The 23,694-nt window shown below is 38.2% G+C and overlaps 1 protein-coding gene and 1 pseudogene across 6 annotated transcripts in view; one reads left to right on the forward strand and one right to left on the reverse strand.

The window, feature by feature from the left end:
* DCAF6 (DDB1 and CUL4 associated factor 6) overlaps nucleotides 1-23,694 on the reverse strand; it is a 184,518-nt gene that overhangs the window by 98,351 nt on the left and 62,473 nt on the right. For all 6 annotated transcript variants that reach the window (XM_052636548.1, XM_052636547.1, XM_052636546.1 and 3 more), the window contains exon 4: nucleotides 16,816-17,001. In XM_052636548.1, coding sequence (XP_052492508.1) covers nucleotides 16,816-17,001 — 186 coding nt within the window. The remainder of the gene's footprint in view (nucleotides 1-16,815; nucleotides 17,002-23,694) is intronic.
* Nucleotides 14,372-15,048, forward strand: LOC128044368 (ribulose-phosphate 3-epimerase-like; annotated as a pseudogene).

Genomic DNA, 23,694 nt, shown 5'->3' on the forward strand with positions numbered 1-23,694 from the left:
AGTTGGTGATGGACAGGGAGGCCTGGAGTGCTGCGATTCATGGGGTCGCAAAGAGTCGGACACGACTGAGCGACTGAACTGAACTGAACTGAAGGAAACACTCAGATTTCCCCAGTGGCTCAGCAGTAAAGAAACCGCCTGCAATGCAGGAGACGCAGGTTTGATCAATCCCTGGGTGGGGAAGATACCCTGGAGGAGGGAATGGCAACCCACTGCAGTAACCTTGCCTGGAAAAGCCCATGGACAGAGGAGCCTGGTGGGCTACAGTTCATGAAGGGTCAGACACTATTGAGCAACTAAAAAACAACAAAGAAACTACCCACCAACTAAAAACAACAAAGAAATACTCAGTGGAAATTTTGTTTTACTAATTGCCTCTATTGGAAAGGATAAAGGTCTTAAATCAGTCACTTCAGCCTCTACTTTAAGAAACTAGAAGAAAAACAATGAAACCCACCACAGTAAACAGAGAAGAAAGGAAAAAGCAGAGATTAAAAAAAAAAACTAAAACAGGAAAATAGAGAAAATCATGGAAACCAAAGTTGGTTCTTAGAGATATCATTAAAATCAATTGAATCTCTTATCAGGCTGATAAGAAAAATAAAAAGAGAGAGAAGACAAACTATCAATATCAAGAATGTTGGAGGTGGTATCACTATAGATTCTACAGATGTTAAAAAGATAAAGGGACTTTTCCTGGTGTCCAATGGCTAACACTCCCTACTCAGGGAGCCCAGGTCCAATCCTTAGTAGTGAGCTAGATCCCACATGCTACAATTAAGACCCAGCACAGACTGGGATTCCCTGGTAGCTCAGCTGGTAAACAATCTACCTGCAAAGCAGGAGACCTGGGTTCAAACAGTGGGTGGGGAAGATTCCCCTGGAGGAGGGCACTCCATATTCTTGCCTGGAGAATCCCTAGGGACAGAAGAGCCTGGCAGGCTACAATCCATGGGGTTGCAAAGCGTCGGACAGGACTAAGTGACTAAGCACAGCAGACAAATAAATTAAAAAAAAATTTCTTTTTAAAGTATAGTGAGTATTGTGAACAACTAATACCCACGAATTCGGCAATATAGGTGAAAGACAGGTTCCTTAAAATGGATAAAATACTGAAGCTATTAAAGCATAAAGATACAGCCTGAATAACCAAATATTCATTTTAAGAATTAAATATGTAGTTATGAACATCCTACAAAGAAAACTCCAGGATCAGATGGCTTTATTGGTAAATGTTCCCAAAGGTATAGAACAAATACTACCACTTCTATAAAAACTCTTTCAGGAAAATGAAAAGGGACAAACATTGCAAGTTACTCCAAGGGATCAGCATTATGCTGACAATAAAACCATATAGTGCTTAGGAACACATCTGCCAAAACAAAAAACAAAAAACAAAAAAAAAAACAACCCTTAACAAACACAACAACACAGAAAATGGGTAATATATAAAATATGACTATGTGAGGTTCATCTCTAGAATGCTAAATTGATATTAACATTTGAAAAATAAATGTAGTTCACTGTGTTAAGAAACTAAAAGAAAAAATATATAATTTTTTTCAAATAATGCAGAGAAAAACATTTGACAAAATCCAACATCCATTCCTGGTAAGTTTAATATACAAATAGAAAGGAATTAATTGGATAAAAAAGCATTACTAAAATACACTTGCTGTTATACTTAACAGTGAAACATCAAAGATCAGGAAGAATGTTTAGTCTTACTATTTTTATTCAATATTGAACTGAAAATTCTAATAAGTGTAATAACAAAAAGAAATGAAGTTCAGATGGGGAAAAAAAAAAAAGTAAAAGTGTCTCTATATTCACAGATGGCATAATCATCTAAGGAGAAAATTTCTATGTGATTTTCTTTCCTAAAAAGTTATTGGAACCAGTAAGTGAATATAGTAAAACAGGGGGAATATAAGATTGAACATGAAAATACTAGCAACAAAACCATGAGAAATTGAAATTTTTAAAATAGTACCATTTATAATAATATGAAAAATATGAAATATTTAAGAATAAATCTTAAGACACAACAAACTTAAAATTATAAAACATTGCCAAGTAAACTTAAAGTCCTAAATAAGGGAGATATACTGTAATCATAGATTAGAAGATTTAACACTTGTCAATGCTTCTTAAACTGATATATAGATTCAAATAAATCACAGGAAAAACTGTAGTAAAAATTGACAATCTGATTATCAAAGTCATGTGGAAATACAAAAATCTAAAATACCTTAAACAATTTCAAAAAAGAAGACAGGACTTATCCTACCTGGTTTTAGGAGTTAATATTAAGTTACAGTAATAAAAGCAGGGTGGTATAAGCACAGTGATGAATCATGGGAAGAGAAAAAGATACTGCCCAGAAAGAGGCAAAAGTAGATATGGTCAATGACCTATGATAATGACGCAAAAAAAAAAGTTCAGAGGCAAGAAACAATGTTGGAAAGCTGGATATCCACATGCAAAATAATGAACTTAAAGCAGATCTCAGACTTTACTAAAAAAACTAATACAAAATGGAAAACATAAAACTATAGAACTTTTAGGAGAAAATTACTGTGACATTTGGTGAAATAAAGATTTTTACTCATGACATTGCTTCTGGACTTCTTGGCCCGGTGTCTAAGACACTGCCCTAACAGTACATCGCTGAACGGGGAACTAGATTCTACATGCTGCAACTAAGAGGTCACATGCCGCTGCAACTTCAAAGATCCTGCATGCCACAACTAACACCCAGAGCGGCCACATAAAGAAATAAAAATATATTTTTTAAAATGGGTAAAAGATTGAACAGACAATTCACCAAAGAAGCACATGAAGAAATGGGAAAACATGACTCAAACGACAGAACAAAGTAAATCTCCAGAAACTGACCCTAACAAAATGGAGATGTATGAATTACCTAAAAAAGAACAGAAAGTAATGGTAATAAACAAATTCAATACGTTATGTGCGTGCGAGTGTGTGCACCAGGTCGCTTCAGGCATTTCTGACTCTGCAATCCCATGGATTGTAGCCAGCCAGGCTCCTCTGTCCATGGGATTCTCCAGGCAAAAATACTGGAGGGGGTTGTCATGTCCTTCTCCAGGGGATGTTCCTGACCCAGGGATTGAACCCAGGTCTCTTATGTCTCCTGAATTTGCAGGTGGGTTCTTTACTACTAATGCCACCTGGGAAGCCCCAATATGCTACAAGGGAATACAAATAGATAACTCAACAAATCAGGAAAACAATGCATGAACAAAATGAGAGTATTACCAGGGAGAAAGAAAATGGAAAAATGAGAGAAACAGAAATGACAGAGTTGAAGAATGTAACTAAATTCACTAGAGGAGGATCAACAACAGGCTCAATCAGGCAGAAAAAAGAAACAGCAAATTCAAAAACTGCCATTTGAAATTACCAAGTCAAGAACAAAAGAAGAATGAAGAAAAGTAAAAAGATCCTAAGGGAACTTAGAGGATATCACTAAGGTGACAAATATCTCCACTATGGGATTTTCAGAAGGAAAAGGGGGGAGTGGATGGAGAGCTTTGTAAGGCTGGACCCCAGGGGTCATGATGGGCCATCCCTCCTCTCCCTCCAGCCGGCTGGGTAAGGAGCCTCCCAGATCCCGGGGACCAATGACAGCACACTTCACCCGCTAAAGCCGCTCCACCCCAGCCACGCAAAAGGACCTGTCAGCCTGCAATGCCTCGGCCTGGCGATCTAGCTGAACCCCCGTCCATCTAGTCTGACCACCCCTCGCAATGAACGTATAAAAACCACCCCCAACAGGGTCCCAGCGCAGACTTCGGGTCCAGGAACCCCGCCCGGGGGCGCTTCGCCTTTAAAAAGCCTGTCAGACACTCTTTCGGTGTCCTGGTCGTCTTTACCTAACAAGCTTACCTGAGGAAAAAAAGGCCAAAAACTTCTCAAATCTGAGGGGAAAAAAAGAACATCCAGATTCAAGAAACTCAGGAACTTCAACTAGGATGGACCCAAAGAGGCCCAAATCAAGACACACTATAAACTACTTGTCAAAAGTGAGTTAATCTTAAAAGCTGCAAGAGTAACATGAACCGTTACATAAAGGAGCTCCCATTAGATCAGTGGGATTTCTCAACAGAAACATTGCCTGTCAGAAGGGAGTAGGATAAAAAGTGCTGAAAGAAAAAACCTGCAAACCAAGAATACTATATCCACCAAAACTGTCCACTACAACTGAAAGGGAAATAAAGACCTTCTCAGATAAAAAGTATAGAAGGTTATCACAAGGACTGTCTTACAAGAACTGCTAAATAAAGTCTTTCAAGTTGAAATGAAAGACATTAGACAGCAACACACAGCATATGGTAATATAAAGATTGTCACAAATGTAAATATACAAATACAGAAATCTGTAATATTGTACGGGTGGTACAAAATCACTTTTAATTTGAATATAGAATTTAAAAAATAGAAGCATTAAAAGTTATTATGCTTTTATGGTATTTGTGACACTGATAACAAAGTGGGGGAAGGATGTAAAGGAACAGAATTTTTGTATGTGATTTAAGTTAAACTGTTCTCAGTGCAAGACAAATTTTGTAACTATGTTTCATGCAGTCCTCATAATAAACACAATGAAAAAACTCTATAAAAGATGCCCCTAAAAAAGGAGCTAAAGCATGTCACTACAAAAGAAAGAGCAACAACAACAATAAAGCACAAGAGAAAGCAGCCAAGAGAGAAAAAGAGTGAACAAATATTTGTAGGACATACAGAAAAAAAATTTTTAATTCTAGGAGTATTTTCCTATAAGTAACTACTTTAAATGTAAATGTTACAGTACTAAGGGGGAAGTTTATAGTAATTATCTACATTTAAAAAGATCTGAAATCAACAACCTAACTTTACACTTCAAAAAACTGAAAAATAACAAATTAAAGCCAAAGTTAACAGAGAAAGGAAATAATAAAGATTAGAGCAGAAATAAATGATACAGAGAAAAAAAAAGTAAGGTTTATTAAAGGGCATCAAAATCAACAAACCCTCACTGAGAATAACAAGAAAAAAGTAATATGATTCAACAAAAATCAGATATAAAAGAGGAGATATTATACTTATACCACAGAAATAAAAAGCATCCGAAGAGACTATGAACACCACAATTGGCAGGAAAGAAGAAATTAATAAACTTTTAGAAATATACAGCTTACCAAAATTAAAAGATAGATAAACATAGGGACAAACCAAACAAACCAACACTACACTAAGGAGACTGAATTAGTAACCAGAAACATCCAGAGAAAGGAAAGCTCAAACCAGATGCCTTGAGAACATTACGCATATTTAAAAATTTTTCTTCCAAGGAGTAAGCGTCTTTTAATTTCATGGCTGCAGTCACCTTCTGCAGTGATTCTGGAGCCCCTCCAAAATGAAGTCTGTCACTGTTTCCATTGCTTCCCCATCTATCTGCCATGAAGTGATGGGACCGGATGCCATGATCTTCATTTTCTGAATGTTGAGTTTTAAGTCGACCTTTTCACTCTCCTCCTTCACTGTCATCAAGAGGCTCTTCAGTACTTCTTCGATTTCTGCCATAAAGGTGGTGTCATCTACATGTCTGAGGTTACTGATATTTCTCCTGGCAATCTTGATTCCAGCTTGTGCTTCATCCAGCCATGTATGAATTCATTAATCCATGAAATTAAAAGACGCTTGATCCTTGGAGAAAAGTTATGAACAACCAAGACAGCATATTAAAAAGGACAGACATTACTTTCCCAACTAAGTTCTGTCTAATCAAAGCTACGGTTTTTCCAGTAGTCATGTATGGATATGAGAGTTGGACTATTAAGAAGGCTGAGCACCAAAGAATTGATGCTTTTGAACTGTGGGGTTGGAGAAGACTCTTGAGAGTCCCTTGGACTGCAAGGAGATAAAACCAGTCCATCCTAAAGGAAATCAGTCTTGAATATTCATTGGAAGGATTCATGCTGAAGCTGAAACTCCAATACTTTTGCCACCTGATACAAAGAACCGACTCACTGGAAAAGACCCTAATATTGGAAAAGACTGAAGGTGGGAGAAGGGGACAACAGAGGATAAAATGGTTGGATGCCATCACTAACTCAATAGACATGAGTTTGAGTAAGCTCCAGGAGTTTGTGATGGACAAGGAAGCCTGGTGTGCTACAGTCCATGCAGTCACAAAAAGGAGACATGACTGAGTGACTGAACTGAACTGATATTTAAAAATTTATACCTGTCCTCTCAAACTCTTCCAAAATACTGAAGAGGAGGGAATGCTTTCAAACTTATTCTATGAAAACAGCGTGATCATGGTACCAAAATCCAGACAAAAATACTAAAAGAAAGTGAAACTACAGACCTGTATATTATGGATGAGTACTGATACCAGACCACCTGACGTGCCTCTTAAGAAACCTGTATGCAGGTCAGGAAGCAACAGTTAGAACTGGACATGGAACAACAGACTGGTTCCAAATAGGAAAAGGAGTACGTCAAGGCTGTATATTGTCACCCTGCTTATTTAACTTCTATGCAGAGTATATCATGAGAAATGCTGGGCTGGAAGAAGCACAAGATGGAATCAAGATTGCCGGGAGAAATATCAATAACCTCAGATATGCAGATGACACCACCCTTATGGCAGAAATTGAAGAACTAAAGAGCCTCTTGATTAAAGTGAAAGAGGAGGGTGAAAAACTTGGCTTAAGCTCAACATTCAGAAAATTAAGATCATGGCATCTGGTCCCATCACTTCATGGCAAATAGATGGGGAACCAGTGGAACAGGGGCTCACTTCATTTTTAGGGGCTCCAAAATCACTGCAGACAGTGATTGCAGCCATGAAATTAAAAGACACTTACTCCTTGGAAGGAAAGTTATGACCAACCTAGACAGCATATTAAAAAGCAGAGACATTACTTTGTCAAAAAAGGTCCACCTAGTGAAGGCTATGGTTTTTCCAGTAGTCATGTGTGGATGTGAGAGTTGGACTATAAAGAAAGCTGACGGCCGAAGAACTGATGCTTTTGAACTGTGGTGTTGGAGAAGACTCTTGAGAGTCCGTTGGACTGCAAGGAGATAAAACCAGTCCATCCTAACGGAGATCAGTCCTGGGTGTTCATTGGAAGGACTGATGCTGAAGCTGAAACTCCAATACTTTGGCCACCTGATGCAAAGAACTGACTCATTGGGAAATACCCTGATGCTGGGAAAGACTGGAGGCAGATGGAGAAGGGGATGACAGAGGATGAGATGGTTGGATGGCATTACCAACTCAAGGGACATGAGTTGGGATAAACTCCAGGAGTTGGTAATGGACAGGGAGGTTGGCGTGCTGCGGTTCATGGGGTTACAAAGAGTTGGACACGACTGACAGATTGAACTGAAATAAAAATCCTCCAGAAAATGCTAAAAAAAAAAAAAAAAAAAAAAAGAAAAGAAAAGAAAAGAAAACCTCTAAAACAGTACCAAACTAACAAGATTATTCATCTTGATCAAGTGGAACTTACTTCTGGAACCCAAAGATGGTTCAACATACACAAGTTAATCAACGTAATTTCATCATAATAAAAAAATGAACAAAGCCAGTGGAGGAGAGGGAATTTCAGCTGAGCTATTTCAAATCCTAAAAGATGATACTGTTCAAGTGCTGAACTCAATATGTCAGAAAATCTGGAAAACTCAGCAGTAGCCAGAGGACTAGAAAATGTCAGTCTTCATTCCAATCCCAAAGAAAGGCAATGTCAAGAATGTTTAAACTACCATACATTTGCCCTCGTTTCACACGTTAGTAAGGTTATGCTCAAGACACTGCAAGCTAGGCTTCAGCAGTACATGAACCAAGAACTTTCACATGTAAAAGCAGGACTTAGGAAAAACAGAAGAACCAAAGATCAAATTGCCAACATTCACTGGATCATAGAGAAAGCAGAAAATTCCAGAAAAACATCTAGACCTGTTTCAATGATGAAGCTAAAGCCTTTGACTGTGTGGATCACAACAAACTTGAAAATCTTAAAATAATGGGAATACCAGGCCCCTTTACTGTCTCCTGAGAAACCTGTACGTGGTCAAGAAGCAAAAATTTAGAGCCTTGGTTCACAATTGGGAAACAATTATGACAAGACGGTATACTGTCAACCTATTTATTTAAACTCATATGAAGAGTTCAGTTCAGGTCAGTTGCTCAGTCTTTGCAACCCCATGAATCGCAGCAAGCCAGGCCTCCCTGCCCATCACCATCTCCCGGAGACAACCCAAACTCATGTCCATCAAGTCAGTGATGCCATCCAGCCATCTCATCCTCTCTCGTCCCCATCTCCTCCTGCCCCCAATCCCTCACAGCATCAGGGTCTTTTCCAATGAGTCAACTCTTCGCATTAGGTGGCCAAAGTATTGGAGTTTCAGCTTTAGCATCAGTCCTTCCAATGAACACTCAGGACTGATCTCTTTTAGGATGGACTGGTTGGATTTCCTTGCAGTCCAAAAGACTCTCAAGAGTCTTCTCAAACATCACAGTTCAAAAGCATGAATTCTCTGGCACTCAGCTTTCTTCACAGTCCAACTTTCCCATATACATGACTACTGGAAAAACCATAGCCTTGACTAGACGGACCTTTGTTGGCAAAGTAATGTCGCTGCTTCTCAATATGCTATCTAGGTTGGTCATAACTTTTCTTTCAAGGAGTAAGCGTCTTTTCATTTCATGGCTGGAATCACCATCTGCAATGATTCTGGAGCCCCCAAAAACTAAGTCTGTCACTGTTTCCACTGTTTCCCCATCTATTTGCCATGAAGTGATGGGACTATATGCCATGATCTTCGTTTTCTGAATGTTGAGCTTTGAGCCAACTTTTTCATTCTCCTCTTTCATTTTCATCAAGAGGTTCTTTAGTTCTTCTTCACCCTCTGCCATAAGGGTGTTGTCATCTGCATATCTGAGGTTATTGATATTTCTCCCGGCAATCTTGATTCCAGCTTGTGTTTCTTCCAGTCCAGCATTTCTGATGATGTACTCTGCATATAAGTTAAACAAGCAGGGTGACAATATACAGCCTTGACGTACTCCCTTTCCTATTTGAAAGCAGTCTGTTGTTCCATGTCCAGTTCTAACTGTTGCTTCCTGACCTGCATACAGGTTTCTCAAGAGGCAGGTCAGGTGGTCTGGTATTCCCATCTCTTTCAGAATTTTCCACAGTTTATTGTGATCCACACAGTCAAAGGCTTTGGCATAGTCAATAAAGCAGAAATAGATGTTTTTCTGGAACTCTCTTGCTTTTTCCATGATCCAGCAGATGTTGGCAATTTGATCTCTGGTTCCTCTGCCTTTTCTAAAATCAGCTTGCACATCTGGAAGTTCACAGTTCACGTATTGCTGAAGCCTGGATTGGAGAATTTTGAGCATTACTTTACTATCATGTGAGATGAGTACAATTGTGCGGTAGTTTGAGCATTCTTTGGCATTGCCTTTCTTTGGGATTGGAATGAAAACTGAGCTTTTCCAGTCCTGTGGCCACTGCTGAGTTTTCCAAATTTGCTGGCATATTGAGTGCAGCACTTTCACAGCATCATCTTTGAGGATTTGAAACAGCTCCACTGGAATTCCATCACCTCCACTAGCTTTGTTCATAGTGATGCTTTCTAAGGCCCACTTGACTTCACATTCCAGGATGTCTGGCTCTAGGTGAGTGATCACACCATCATGATTATCTGGGTCGTGAAGATCTTTTTTGTACTGTTCTGTGTGTTCTTGCCACCTCTTCTTAATATCTTCTGCTTCTGTTATGTCCATACCATTTCTGTCCTTTATCGAGCCCATCTTTGCATGAAATGTTCCCTTGGTATCTCTAATTTTATTGAAGCAATCTCTAATCTTTCCCATTCTGTTGTTTTCCTCTATTTCTTTGCATTGATCGCTGAGGAAGGCTTTCTTATCTCTTCTTGCTATTCTTTGGAATTCTGCATTTCAGATGCTTATATCTTTCCTTTTTTCCTTTGCTTTTTGCTTCTCTCCTTTTCACAGCTATTTGTAAGGCCTCCCCAGACAGCCATTTGCTTTTTTGCATTTCTTTTCCATGGGGATGGTCTTGAGCCCTGTCTCCTGTACAATGTCATGAACCTCTGTCCATAGTTCATCAGGCACTCTGTCTATCAGATCCATTCCCTTAAATCTATTTCTCACTTCCACTGTATAATCATAAGGGATTTGATTTAGGTCATACCTGAATGGTCTAGTGGTTTTCCCTATTTTCTTCAATTTACGTCTGAATTTGGCAATAAGGAGCTCATGATCTGAGCCACAGTCAGCTCCTGGTCTTGTTTTTGTTGACTGTATAGAGTGTCTCCATCTTTGGCTGCAAAGAATATAATCAATCTGATTTTGGTGTGGACCATCTGGTGATGTCCATGTGTGGAGTTTTCTCTTGTGTTGTTGGAAGAGGGTGTTTGCTATGACCAGTGCATTCTCTTGACAAAATTCTATTAGCCTTTGCCCTGCTTCATTCTGTACTCCAAGGCCAAATTTGCCTGTTACTCCAGGTGTTTCTTGACTTCCTACTTTTGCATTCCAGTCCCCTTTAATTGAAAAGGACATCTTATTTGGGTGTTAGTTCTAAAAGGTCTTGTATGTCTTCATAGAACCGTTCAACTTCAGCTTCGTCAGCATTACTGGTTGGGGCATAGACTTGGATTACCATGATAGTGAATGGCTTGCCTTGGAAATGAACAGAGATCATTCTGTTGCTTTTGAGACTGCATCAAAGTACTGCATTTCAGACTCTCTTGTTGACTGTGATGGCTACTCCATTTCTTCTAAGGGATTCCTGCCCATAGTAGTAGATATAATGGTCATCTGAGTTAAATTCACCCATTCCCATCCATTTTAGTTCACTGATTCCTAGAATGTCGACGTTCACTCTTGCCATCTCCTGTTAGACCACTTCCAATTTGCCTTGATTCATGGACCTGACATTCCAGGTTCCTATGCAACCTCGCTCTTCACAGCATCACACCTTGCTTCTATCACCAGTCACATCCACAACTGGGTATTCTTTTTGCTTTGGCTCCATCCCTTCATTCTTTCTGGAGTAATTTCTCCACTGATCTCCAATAGCATATTGGGCATCTACCAACCCAGGGAGTTTCCCTTCAGTATCCTATCATTTTGCCTTTTCATACTGTTCATCAGGTTCTCAAGGCAAGAATACTGAAGTGGTTTGCCATTCCCTTGTCCAGTGGACCACATTCTGTCATATAAAGAGTGTATCATGCTAAATGCTGAGCTGGATGAATCACAAGGTGGAATCAAGATTGCCAGGAGAAACATCAATAACCTCAGATATGAAGATGATGTCACTCTAGCAGCAGAAAGTGAAGAGAAATAAAGAGCCTCTGGATGATGGTGAATGTGGAGAGTGAAAAAGCTGGCTTAAACTCTACATTCAAAAAACTAAATAAGATTATGGTATCCAGTCCTATCACTTCATGGCAAATAGAAGGGTGAAAAGTGGAAATATTAACAGATTTCATTTTCCTGGGCTCCAAAATCACTGTGTACAGTGATTGTAGCCATGGTAATGATAACCCTGTATGTGAGACAGCAAAAGAGACACAGATGTATAGAACAGTCTTTTGGACTCTGTGGGAGAGGGAAAGGTCGGGATGATTTGGGAGAATGGCACTGAAACATGTATAATATCATATATGAAACAAATAGCCAGTCCAGGTTCGATGCATGATACTGGATGCTTGGGGCTGTTGCACTGAGACGACCCAGAGGGATGGTACGGGGAAGGAGGAGGGAGGGGGGTTCAGGATGGAGAACACGTGTATACCTGTGGCAGATTCATGTTGATGTATGGCAAAACCAGTACAATATTGTAAATTAATTAACCTCCAATGAAAATGAATAAATTTATATTAAAAAAATAATAAATAAAAGATGATTACTCCTTGAAAGGAAAGCTATGACAAACCTAGGCAGTGTATTAGAAAGCAAAGATCAACAAAGGTACATATAATCAAAAATATTGTTTTTCCAGGAGTCACGTACGTATGTGAGCGCTGGAGCATAATGAAGGTTGAGCACCAAAGAACTGAATGCTGGTGGTGCTGGAAAAGACTCTTGAGAGTCCCTTGGGATGCAAAGAGATCAAACCAGTCACTCCTAAAGGAAATCAATCCTGAATATTCCCTGGAAGATTAGATGCTGGAGCTGAAGCTCCAATACTTTGGCCACCTGAAGAGCACACTCACTGGAAAACATTCTGATACTGGGAAAGACTGAAGGCAAGATGAGAAGGGGGCGGCAGAGGATGAGATGGTTATACAGCATCACCGAATCAATGGACAGGGGTCCATTTGAGAAAATTTAGGAAATAGTGATTTTGAGAAAACTCTGGAAAATAGTGAAGGACAGACAAGCCTGCTAAGTCACTCCAGTCGTGTCTGACTCTGTGCGACCCCATAGACGGCAGCCCACCAGGCTCTCCCGTCCCTGGGATTCTCCAGGCAAGAACACTGGAGTGGGTTGCCATTTCCTTCTCCAATGCATGAAAGTGAAAAGTGAAAGGGAAGTCGCTCAGTTGTGTCTGACCCTTAGCATGGACTGCAGACTACCAGGCTTCTCCATCCATGGGATTTTCCAGGCAAGAGTACTGGAGTGGGGTGCCACTGCCTTCTATCCATGGGGTCACAAACAGTCAGACAGGACTTAGCGCCTGAACAAGAGCAAAACAAGATCTAAATGCAAAAGACAAAACAATAATCTTTCTAAAAGAGAATCTAAACCAGAAGAATGTCTCCATAACCTTCAGAAAGGAAAAGACTTTTTTGAGCAGGATAGAGAAAGCAGGTAAAAATTTAAAAAAAAGAGAGAGGAAAAAAAAAGACCAATACATTAAGACAACACAGAGAACTTCTGTTCATGAAAAGACACCATTAGGAGAGTGAAAATACAACCACAGAGTTGGAAGAGATAGTGTCACATGCTGAAGATAAAAGAAATTCCTATAAATCAACAGTAATAATGAAATCAAATGGACAACCTAATAGAAAGATTAGGAAAGAATTCTGAATAGGCACTTGACAAAGCAGTGTATCTAAATAACCAATGAACTATGCAGTAACCTCAGCAGTAACAACAGTAAAAGACATTTAAATAAGCCTGTTCAGAATTAGAGATTATATATCCTGTTGGCAAAGATGAGAAGCAAAAGGAATTCTTATTATATGCTATTGGTGGGAATGCAGGCTGTTACACTTTGGGAAAATATCTGGCACTATCTCTAAAATAAACAAATACATATCCTATGACAGAAAAAGTTTACTTCTAAACATAAATATACTGAAAGTCATGTAAAGTATGTTCTCCAAATTGGAAATCAAGTTTAAAATTTTCATCAGCAGTAGAACAGCTGTGGTTTATTCACACAATCGAACACTAAAAAGCAGTGAAAATAAACACACTATAGTGGTACCCAACATGGATGAGTTTCACAAATGTAAGGTAAGACTTTGTTCAGCAAACGATAACAAATTTAAAAATAAACAAAAGACCATTTAATATGACTCACTGCATATAATGTTCAAAAACAAAAAAAACTAAAGTGGTTGGAAAAATACGATGACGGAAATCAGGATAAAGCAGTTTCGGGGGAAGTCCTTAGTGCCTTACATTTCTTGATCTTTGTGGCTGTTACATGAACAAATTCACTTTGTGATAATTTACTGAGATATACTCAGTGTTTTGTACTTTTCCTTTATGTTTTGTACTTCAATGGGGGAAAAAAGTTTAATGCTAGATGGAACAAGAAGGTCTTAACATATATCTAATCAGAATTCCAGAATAAAAAATACAGAGACTGGTAAAGAACTAAAAACTTATTATCTATAAATTTCCCTCGTTTTTCAAGATTCCAATTTCTCATACTAAGAACACATATAAATTCCAAGAAAAATCAAAAGGAAATCCATACCTCGACACACTGTTGTGACATCAATGAAGGAAAAAAAAAAAAAACCACAAAGAAAAACAGAATTAAATTCAGTTAAGGAAGAGATAACAAATACAAAGGAATCACAATTAAACTGCTGATTGACTGCTCAACTTCAAAAGTCAAGTCAGAATATAGCGAAATATCACCTGAAATAGAGTAACTGTCAAACTAGAAACCTGTATCTAGTAAGACTACCTCGGAAGAACTGACATAAAAAAGATATTTTCTAGAGAAGGATGAAAAGGGAAGAAGTAAATGATATAAAAGGAAAATAGGACTAAAGTTGTTTTATATCCGCAAACTCTGACTTAAAGGAGCTGGTAAAGAATGTACTTTAGCTCTGGAGCACTAGCCCGATGGCATCTGGCTGCAAAACTGGCCCATCCATCCACAACAGTGACGTGGCCAGTTTAGGGGCTGAGTACCTACCTCCAGATGTTGGACTCTGAGGCTGATTATCTGCACCTGGATGTAATAAATGGGTATTTTGTTCCCAACATCACCTTTGGTCCCCCTGTGGCAGAAAGCCTCCAAAAGCAGCTAGGCCAGGACCCTTCCTTTGACATGCACATGATGGTCTCCAGGCCAGAAGAGTGGGTAAAACCAATGGCTGCAGCAGGAGCCAGTCAACATCTGGAGGCTTTCATCTGGAGGCTACTGACAACCCAGGAGCTTTGACCAGACATTCGAGAAACCAGCAACTACAGGTGAGTATTTGACACCATGGGCTAGTCAATCAGATAGATACAGCCTTGGTTATGACAGTGAAACATGGGCTTGTAGGGCAGAAACTCATGAAAGATAGGCCGCGAAAGGCTCACTGGTTGAGGACCCAGTTCCCATCTTTGGACACTGCGGCTGATGGCGGAGTGGGTCCAGACGCCATCCATAAATGTGCAGGGGCAGGAGCTAACACAACTGTGTCTGGCAGTGCCATTACGAAGAGTGAAGACCCCAGATCTGTGATCAACCTGTTAAGGACTGTTCGCTCAGATGCTCAGAAGCTGCTCAGAAATGTTTTCTTGATCGATGAAATCACAAGGAACCCAGTGTTCCTGCTTATGAGATCTTTACTAGAAAACAAGAATACTGATCACCAAATCACACCACACTTGAGGCAATGCCGCTTTTCTGAGAAATTAGTCATTCCAGTGACTAAAATCCATCATGAAGAGTGTTCCAAGAGGCTAGAAACTGTTGTGTATAACTACATTTTTAGTGATGGAATTGAAAGATTAGTGTGGTAAAATGCCATTTTTACTGAGAGACTTGATTTTTATAGAGAGTAAAAATATGGATGTATTAAGGTTACAAGCAGAAAAAAGTATCTTAATGCCTAAAGAAGGCATGTTAGCTACTACAAAAAAAAAATTTTTTTTTAATTTATAAAAAGAATTGTCTTCAGTTTCTTGGCTGTTTTCTGAAAGCAAAAGAAGTTCTTCTGTTTTTCCTGTTTCATGCCATTTTTGATTTGTGTACGTGTGTGATAACTAAGTTTGTATCTGACTAGGAATAGCATACTTACTCTCCTAGCTTCAGAAACATTTATTTTTTACTTTGCACCTTGTATTTGATACATTTAAAACAAACTGTATAATGGGAAAAAAGAAAAAAAGAATGTGCTTAAGGTACCAAATGACCCCACACAGAAAACCTGTAACAGAAAAGGCAAAAGTGCAAGCAAAAATGTAGGTAAATCTAATAATAATAGTAAACACTAACAAAACAATAATAATATTTTTGATTCAGAAGAAGATAGACTATAACTACACTCTGAACAATATAAGCATATAAAATTAGACAAGGGATGGAAAGATTATAATGAGCTAAGGTATACATTCAGGAGAAAGGCAAAGGTGCTTATTGACTTTAGACTTTGTTAACTACTCCTGTAAAATACGAATGTCTATCTTCCTTGCAATAGCAGAAACAAAATGGGCCAAATGCAAAACCTTCAAGAAATTCAAAAGAATGTCAAAAACAGGATGGGGAAATCAATAACAGAAAATATTTTCAAATAAAAAACTTACAATAAGATATATAAATAGATCTAAATATATCAGCACTCACAATAAACATAAATTGACTGAAATCTCCAATTAAAAGCCAAATTTGTGAGAAACAGATTTAAAAAAATCCAGCTATAGAACACTACTTTTGTAAGGATGTATCATAACATGAGGGTACAGAAGAACTGAAATTCAAGTAGTGAAAAAAATATACCATGTCAGCACCATATGGGAAAACAATGAATCATCTGATACAAAGAAATGAAATGACAAGATTATAAAAGAGCTTTTTGAAGAACAAGCAGTTTTTCTGAACCAAAGCAGTATAACTAAGTCTCAGATTCATTTCACCTCATTTTAATTCAGCTCAGGGCTTGAGCTTATTAATAACCTTTAGAAATCAGATTCTTTTAAGTGTACTAGCATCTCTTCTGACATTTTGATAACCATGCCAGCAATGATGTCATATAAAACAGTGAGAAAGTGGTAACGAGATTAAAGCCTAGTACAGAGCCCTATAGCACAATAAAGAAGCATTTTTAAAGTCTGATATCTGTTTTCTTATAGTTGCTCAAGGAATTACAAACCCCATTACTATTATTCACATCTTATTCCTTAACTTTATTCACAATCCTATCAAGGTACATTTTCTCAATATAGACATTTTGTCAATAATACCTTATTTATGCATGAATATGTACATACACACACCTATCTGCACATACATACACACTTATACAAAGCATATGCACATATATATATCATATAGATAAATCACAGTAATACTGTACCTCATAGGTAGTTCCATAATGGCATGTAAATTGGCACTGTCTGTTAGTTTCTGCATCTTGCTCAACATTGGTATAAAATATTACTCCATCTCCAGAGCAGGATACAATCTGCTTATCATTGGTGCATGGTAAGAACTTTGCACTAAATATATTTGCTCGGTGCCCTGAACGAATTGTTGTCAAAACCTAAAACACAGAGAGGAGTTTTTAGTAATTTATTGCTAAATTACTAAAGAGTAAATTTATTACTAATTACTAAATTACTAAGAGTAATTTTTAGTAATTTATTATTTCCTAAAAAGAAGCATTCAAATTCAAACTTAATATAATCCTAGCCAGGAATAAATTCTCATTAACACTCTCAGCTCAAATGAAAAATTATCATTTGAGTCCAAGCTATTGGCTTGGCTAAAAAGTTTGTTCAAGTTTTTGCATAACATGGAAAATCCCAAATGAACTTTTTGCTTAACCCAATATCATAATTAGAAAAAAAATCAGAATCTCACATGTTTTATTTCCCTCTGAGAGGTAAAGAAGATTAAGAATATCAACAGGAATAGTGCTGAAACAGAGTCCCCCTAAAACTAAGTTCCTCTGCAGAGTTTATGATTAACTTCTCTAACCAATTTTTATTTCCTGTCTAGTCCAATATCTGTTTCTCTCATGACTGAGGAGAGTAAAAGAAAATGGGACTGAAACCAAGCAGGAACCTGTGAGGCCATCCCAGGCATAAAAGTCTTTCAGTGTCTTCGGTTTCTTGTTTGTAGGAAAACGGCTTTCAGCCTCACAGACCTTCCCTGAGTTCCAAAAGGCAGATTCAGTTACTAATTAGGAGACTAAGGAAATGTAGAAAGGGCAAGGGAACTTGGTTCTGGTTCTTTGCAGGGGAGGAGAAGGGGTTGTGAATAACAGTTTGATATACATCTCTGAGTTCTACAAGAACTTAAGGCCCCTAGCCAGAAGGAGGATGGTAACTTTAGGCTGAGCATGTGGACCGCAGGCTGGAGATCCCTAGAACAATGTTACCTTACCACCAGCCAACCAGCAGGGGTTACACACCTGGTAGCCCTCCCCTCAAATTCTGTTTGTAAAAATTTCTTTCCTGAAAACCAAGGAGAGTTTGGGTCTCTTAAGCAGGAGCCTACCTGTTCCTTTTGCATGATCCTTGCAATAAACCTTGCTCTGCTCCAAATTCTAAAATTTCTGTTTGTCTGGCCTCATTGTGCATCAGGCACACAAACGGGTTCAACAGCAGTGCCTTGAGAATTAAATATGTGTATTTCTACCTATTTGGAATATGTGGACTCATTCATAAACTTAAAATAAATATGAAAAGATTATCTTGATTGACTTTTGAAATTGCTTCCTAAATGATTATTAAGTCATTCCCTTTCAGGATGAAAAAATTAAAACAAACTAAATCTTAAATAATCATAAAAGTAAAGTAATAAAATGGTACCGAAGTTCCTACTTCTGTAAAGAACAAAGAAGTTCCTACACCTAAATCCTTAATAATTTAAAAGATCAGAATTCCTGTGACAGAAGTATGGTTTAAAATAAACATTGCAATATTTGTAACAAACATAGCAGATAAAAGATCAAATCCCCCTACAGTGCTTAAAAATTGAGAGGGAAAAAATAAAGGGCAAAAATCTGAATATAGTCCAAGATAAACAAATGGGCCTTAAAATTTTGAAAAAGCATCAACTTCATATAGGAAATGCAAATTGAAACTACATTAAGATCACCAATTTCCACTTTTTAGATTAGCAAAAATCAAAAGCTTGACAACATACTATATAAGTGAGTGTGGTGGGGAGAGGGACACCAGGCTCCTTAAACAGTTCTGGTGGGATGCTAAATGGTGCAAACCAATAGAAAGGAATTTAGCAATCCCTCACAAAACTACATATGCATTAAACCTTTGATCAAGCAAGTCTATTTCTAAGAATTTAATCTGAAGGTATACATCCAACAATATTAAAAAAAAAAAGCAGTTATTTACTGAGTCATTCATAATAGCAAACAAAACACAGGAGACTGGCTGAATAAATTCCAGTACATCCCCACAATGTATATACAATGGAGATTTAGCACAACGGAAATATCTGTTGTGGTTTTTGATTTTAAAAATGTGCTTTAAAAAAAGGGAGAGTATGTCAAAACAGAAACACAAAGTTTCTTTAGTTTACTTTAAATGTCTTACGGAACAAAATTAACATACTACTGTGAATCAACTATACTCCAATAAAATTATTTTAATAAATAAAAGAAAAATGAAAAATGTCTTACTGAACAAACTGGAGCAATTTGAGCATCCAAAAGATTATCAGTGATAGATTATAATTTATTAAATAAAAATCTATAATCCCACTGTAATTTTTTCAAAATGATGGCAAAGACAAAGGAAATGCTCATATTTAACAAATAATGTCAATTAGTAAATGTGGAAGAAATGATAGAATTAAAAAACACTATTTGTAATGACATTATGACAACTGATTAAGGCAAGAATCAATGAATACTGAAACCACTTTATGAAAGATTGTTATGAAAAAGAATATTTACACAATCTCAACACACTACTCCATAGATAGCTTATAATCACAAAGGATAAATGTACCCTCACAATGGAAAGATCAAATTTAACATCACCAGTCAGGGAACAAATTAATATCATGTACCACAACATCATCCATAGAAAATTCTTAGCAAAAATAATTTTAATCAACTCATGAAGAAACAATAAGACAAATCCAAATGGAGGGACATTCTATGAAATGACTTGATAGTCAATATAACAATGAAACAACATATCAAAGTCATGAAAGACCAAGAAGTTGCATGAACTATTCTCAAGCAAATAAAGGAAATATGACAACTAAATGAAATGTGTGATGCTGCATTGGGGGCTAGATTAAGAGAGGCATGGCAGTGCTAAAGAACATTACTGAAACAAATGGAAAAATTTGAATATATACAGGTATATATGTACATGTACTATGTGTGGATATATGTAATATACTATAGATATATTGTAATATATATATAATATGCTGGTTTGGTCGCTAAGCCGTGTCCAACTCTTGCGACCCCATGGACTGTATGTAGCCTGCCAGGCTCCTCTGTCCGTAAGATTCTCCAGGCAAGGATACTGCAGTGGGTTGCCATTTCCTTCTCCAGGGGATCTTCCCAACCCAGGAATCAAGCCCAGGTCTCCTGCACTGCAGGCAGATTCTCTCCCAATTGAGCTATAAGGGAAGCTATATAATATACTACAGATACTATGTACACTATAGATATGGCAGGCATATACTGGGATACGCCTGCATAACACTGAAGAGAGGATGTTACATTCAACAATCACTGCAGTTACCCCCAGTGGTTAACCCTGAGGGGAACTTAGAACAGCGATAAATAGGCTGCCAGTCATCAAGCCATCAGTCTCTGCAGACACCCCCAGTGGTGTACCCTGAGGGGATTCAGGATGGAGAAAAAAAGGACCTTAGATATTACACAGTTAAGGGACAGAACAAAGGAACAATTTCATTAAGCCCAGATTCCAGTATCTTCCCCAAGAAAAGATAAAATTTATTCTCCTGAATTTATCAACTTGAGATGTCTGGGTTTTCTTAAATTAGCACTAATCTTTTGATGTTCTGATTACCTGGAGTTTTGTGGATTGTTTTTTTTCTTTTGCAGAAACTCTTATACTTAACCTGGCTCCCCTTTACCTCTTCAGAACAGTTCCTCAGAGCTATCTGAGAGGCTGTCTCCCTGGCTTAAGTCCTCAGTATGACTACTGAATAAAAAACAATTCTCAACATTTAGGATGTGCATTTTTTTAGTTGATAGTATAAAATCATATATATTATATATATAGCATACAGGCAATTCTCATTACTACTAGTACTTATGTTCTATAAAGTCACCACTAAAGCTGAAACTCCAGTACTTTGGCCACCTCATGCGAAGAGTTGACTCATTGGAAAAGACTTTGATGCTGGGAGGGATTGGGGGCAGGAGGAGAAAGGGACGACAGAGGATGAAATGGCTGGATGGCATCACTGACTCGATGGATGTTAAGTCTGAGTGAACTCCGGGAGTTGGTGATGGACAGGGAGGCCTGGCGTGCTGTGATTCATGGGGTTGCAAAGAGTCGGACACGACTGAGCGACTGAACTGAACTGAAGATTACATTGTTTTTTAATCAATAAGTTGTGTCTGACTCTTTTGTGACTCCATGGACTATAGCCCACTGGGCTCCTCTGTCCAAAGGATTTCCCAGGCAAAAATACTGGAGTGGGCTGCCGTTTCCTTCTCCGAGGGATCTCCCCAACCCAGTTATCGACCTAAGACTCCTGAATTGGCAGTGGATTCTTCACCACTGAGCCACCACGGAAGCCTAGCACTGCCTTAGCAAGTGCTGTATCCATTAGCAACTGCTCCTATGGAAGTGCAGGGTTAGGTTTCTGTGAGGCTCTGGTCACAAACTTTTCACTAACAAATCAGTAAGTAACTCTGCTGTATGTGTTTGTTTAAAGACACTTTATTTAATACATATTGTTGATTCATTAACAATGAACTTAGGGGAAAGAGTACTATAATTCATATCTAACTATTCACTGGAAGGACTGATGCTGAAGGGGAAGCTACAATACTTCAGCCACTTGATGTGAAGAAACGAATTATTAGAAAAGACCTTGTGGCTGAGAAAGACTGAAGGCAAAAAGAAAAGGGAGTGGCAGAGGATGAGACAGTGTCACTGACTCAATGAACATGAATCTGAGAGAATTACAGGAGATAATGAAGAACAGGCAAGCCTGGTGGGCTGTAGTCCACGGGGTCACAGAGTTGGACACGACTAGTGACTGGACAACAAACAGTAACAAATGGAGCTCATCTAACATATTTTATCTACAAAGTATATTCCAGGTTTCTTATACTTAGGAAGACTAGACAGTACTCAGCAAGATAACTGGGGACCCTTTTAACCACTGAAGTCATGAACAAAAAGCACAAAAATGCAAAACATGTGACATTCAACATATCACAGAAAGGATGCATATGCTTACAGTATTCAATGTGAAACAAGAAGTATCGAGCAGCACCCTGTTTGATCTCATCTGAGAAACGTGTATTGATGAATGAGTTAGGCAGTTCAAATTTTTTTGCCGCTCTGTACATGTGAATGGTCATCAATGACCAGAAAAGCACTGAAAGTTATTGATATGGAAGGGTAAAAATAAATTCAATGAATTGATAAATTTGCAAACAGAATCTGTAAGTAAAGAGGATCAACTCAATATTCAATATTACACATCCTGACCATGGTAACTGCATTACAGTTATACAAGATAATGTTCTTGTTCTTAGTAGACAGATGTCAGAGCGTTCATGAAATGCATGACACCTCCAAACTGTTCTGAAATACTTTTTTCAAGTCTATTTGTGGATGTTGATTGTACTACCTTTTCAACTTATCGATCAGTTTTCAAATTAAAAAAAAAATTTAGGAACAACTTTATTTTTGGTTTGGTTTCAAGTAACTACTTACAACATAAGACTAACTGCTAAATTCATTAACTGACAGTAAGACACCAAGCCAGAACACAGATATATATTAGCAGTTAATTACCTTTACAACTGAAATGAAGTAAATACTTAAATTTAAATACTTAAATATTACAAGTCACTTCATCTAAGTCCTGGGGTCACAAACAAAACAAGGGTGTGCTGAGTACCACACAGTACTCCACTGTAAGTCTTATCTGCTGTTGATCAGTCACTCAGTCCTGTCCTACTCTCTGCAGGACCCCAGGCTTCCCTGGCCATTGACGCACATGTCAGATCAGTTCAGTCGCTCAGTCCTGTCCAACTCTTTGCAACCCCATGAATCGCAGCACGCCAGGCCTCCCTGTCCATCACCAACTCCCGGAGTTCACTCAGACTGATGTCCATTGAGTCTGTGATGCCATCCAGCCATCTCATCCTCTGTCGTCCCTTTCTCCTCCTGCCCCCAATCCCTCCCAGCATCAAAGTCTTTTCCAATGAGTCAACTCTTCGCATGAGGTGGCCAAAGTACTGGAGTTTCAGCTTTGGCATCATTCCCTCCGAAGAAATCCCAGGACTGATCTTCAGAATGGACTGGTTGGATCTCCTTGCAGTCCAAGGGACTCTCAAGAGTCTTCTCCAACACCACACTTCAAAAGCATCAATTCTTTGGCGTTCAGCTTTCTTCACAGTCCAACTCTCACATCCATACATGACCACTGGGAAAACCATAGCCTTGCCTAGACGGACCTTTGTTGGCAAAGTCATGTCTCTGCTTTTCAATATGCTATCTAGGTTGGTCATAACTTCTCTTCCAAGGATTAAGTGTCTTTTAATTCCATGGCTGCAGTCACCATCTGCAGTAATTTTGGAGCCCAAAAAGATAAAGTCTGACACTGTTTCCACTGTTTCCCTATGTATTTCCCATGAAGTGATGGGACCAGATGCCATGATCTTCGTTTTCTGAAAGTACATTTAATTAGGGTCAAATAAAAAAAGAGGAGAGTCTTTGTACCTACATTAACCAAAGCCAATGGACAATAAAAATTGTCTGTAAAACATGTTAAACTTTTTCATTCCTCTCTCCAAGTATAAGACACTGAGATCTGCTCAATTAAAGTATAAGAAATAACATAGAGAATAATTAATCTAAAGCTTTTAAACAAGGCAGAATCATAGACTTTAATGTCAACATATATTTCAGCATAATTTACCAAGTAGCATATATTTCAGCATGGTTTACCAAGTAGTTAAGTACATATAAGTACACACAATGTATGCTAGGTCTTTCACAGTTTTAATCTGATAGGTCTTTGACTTTAGTCA

The sequence above is a fragment of the Budorcas taxicolor genome, chromosome 3, assembly GCF_023091745.1.
Source record: "Budorcas taxicolor isolate Tak-1 chromosome 3, Takin1.1, whole genome shotgun sequence".
Taxonomy (NCBI): Eukaryota; Metazoa; Chordata; class Mammalia; order Artiodactyla; family Bovidae; genus Budorcas; species Budorcas taxicolor.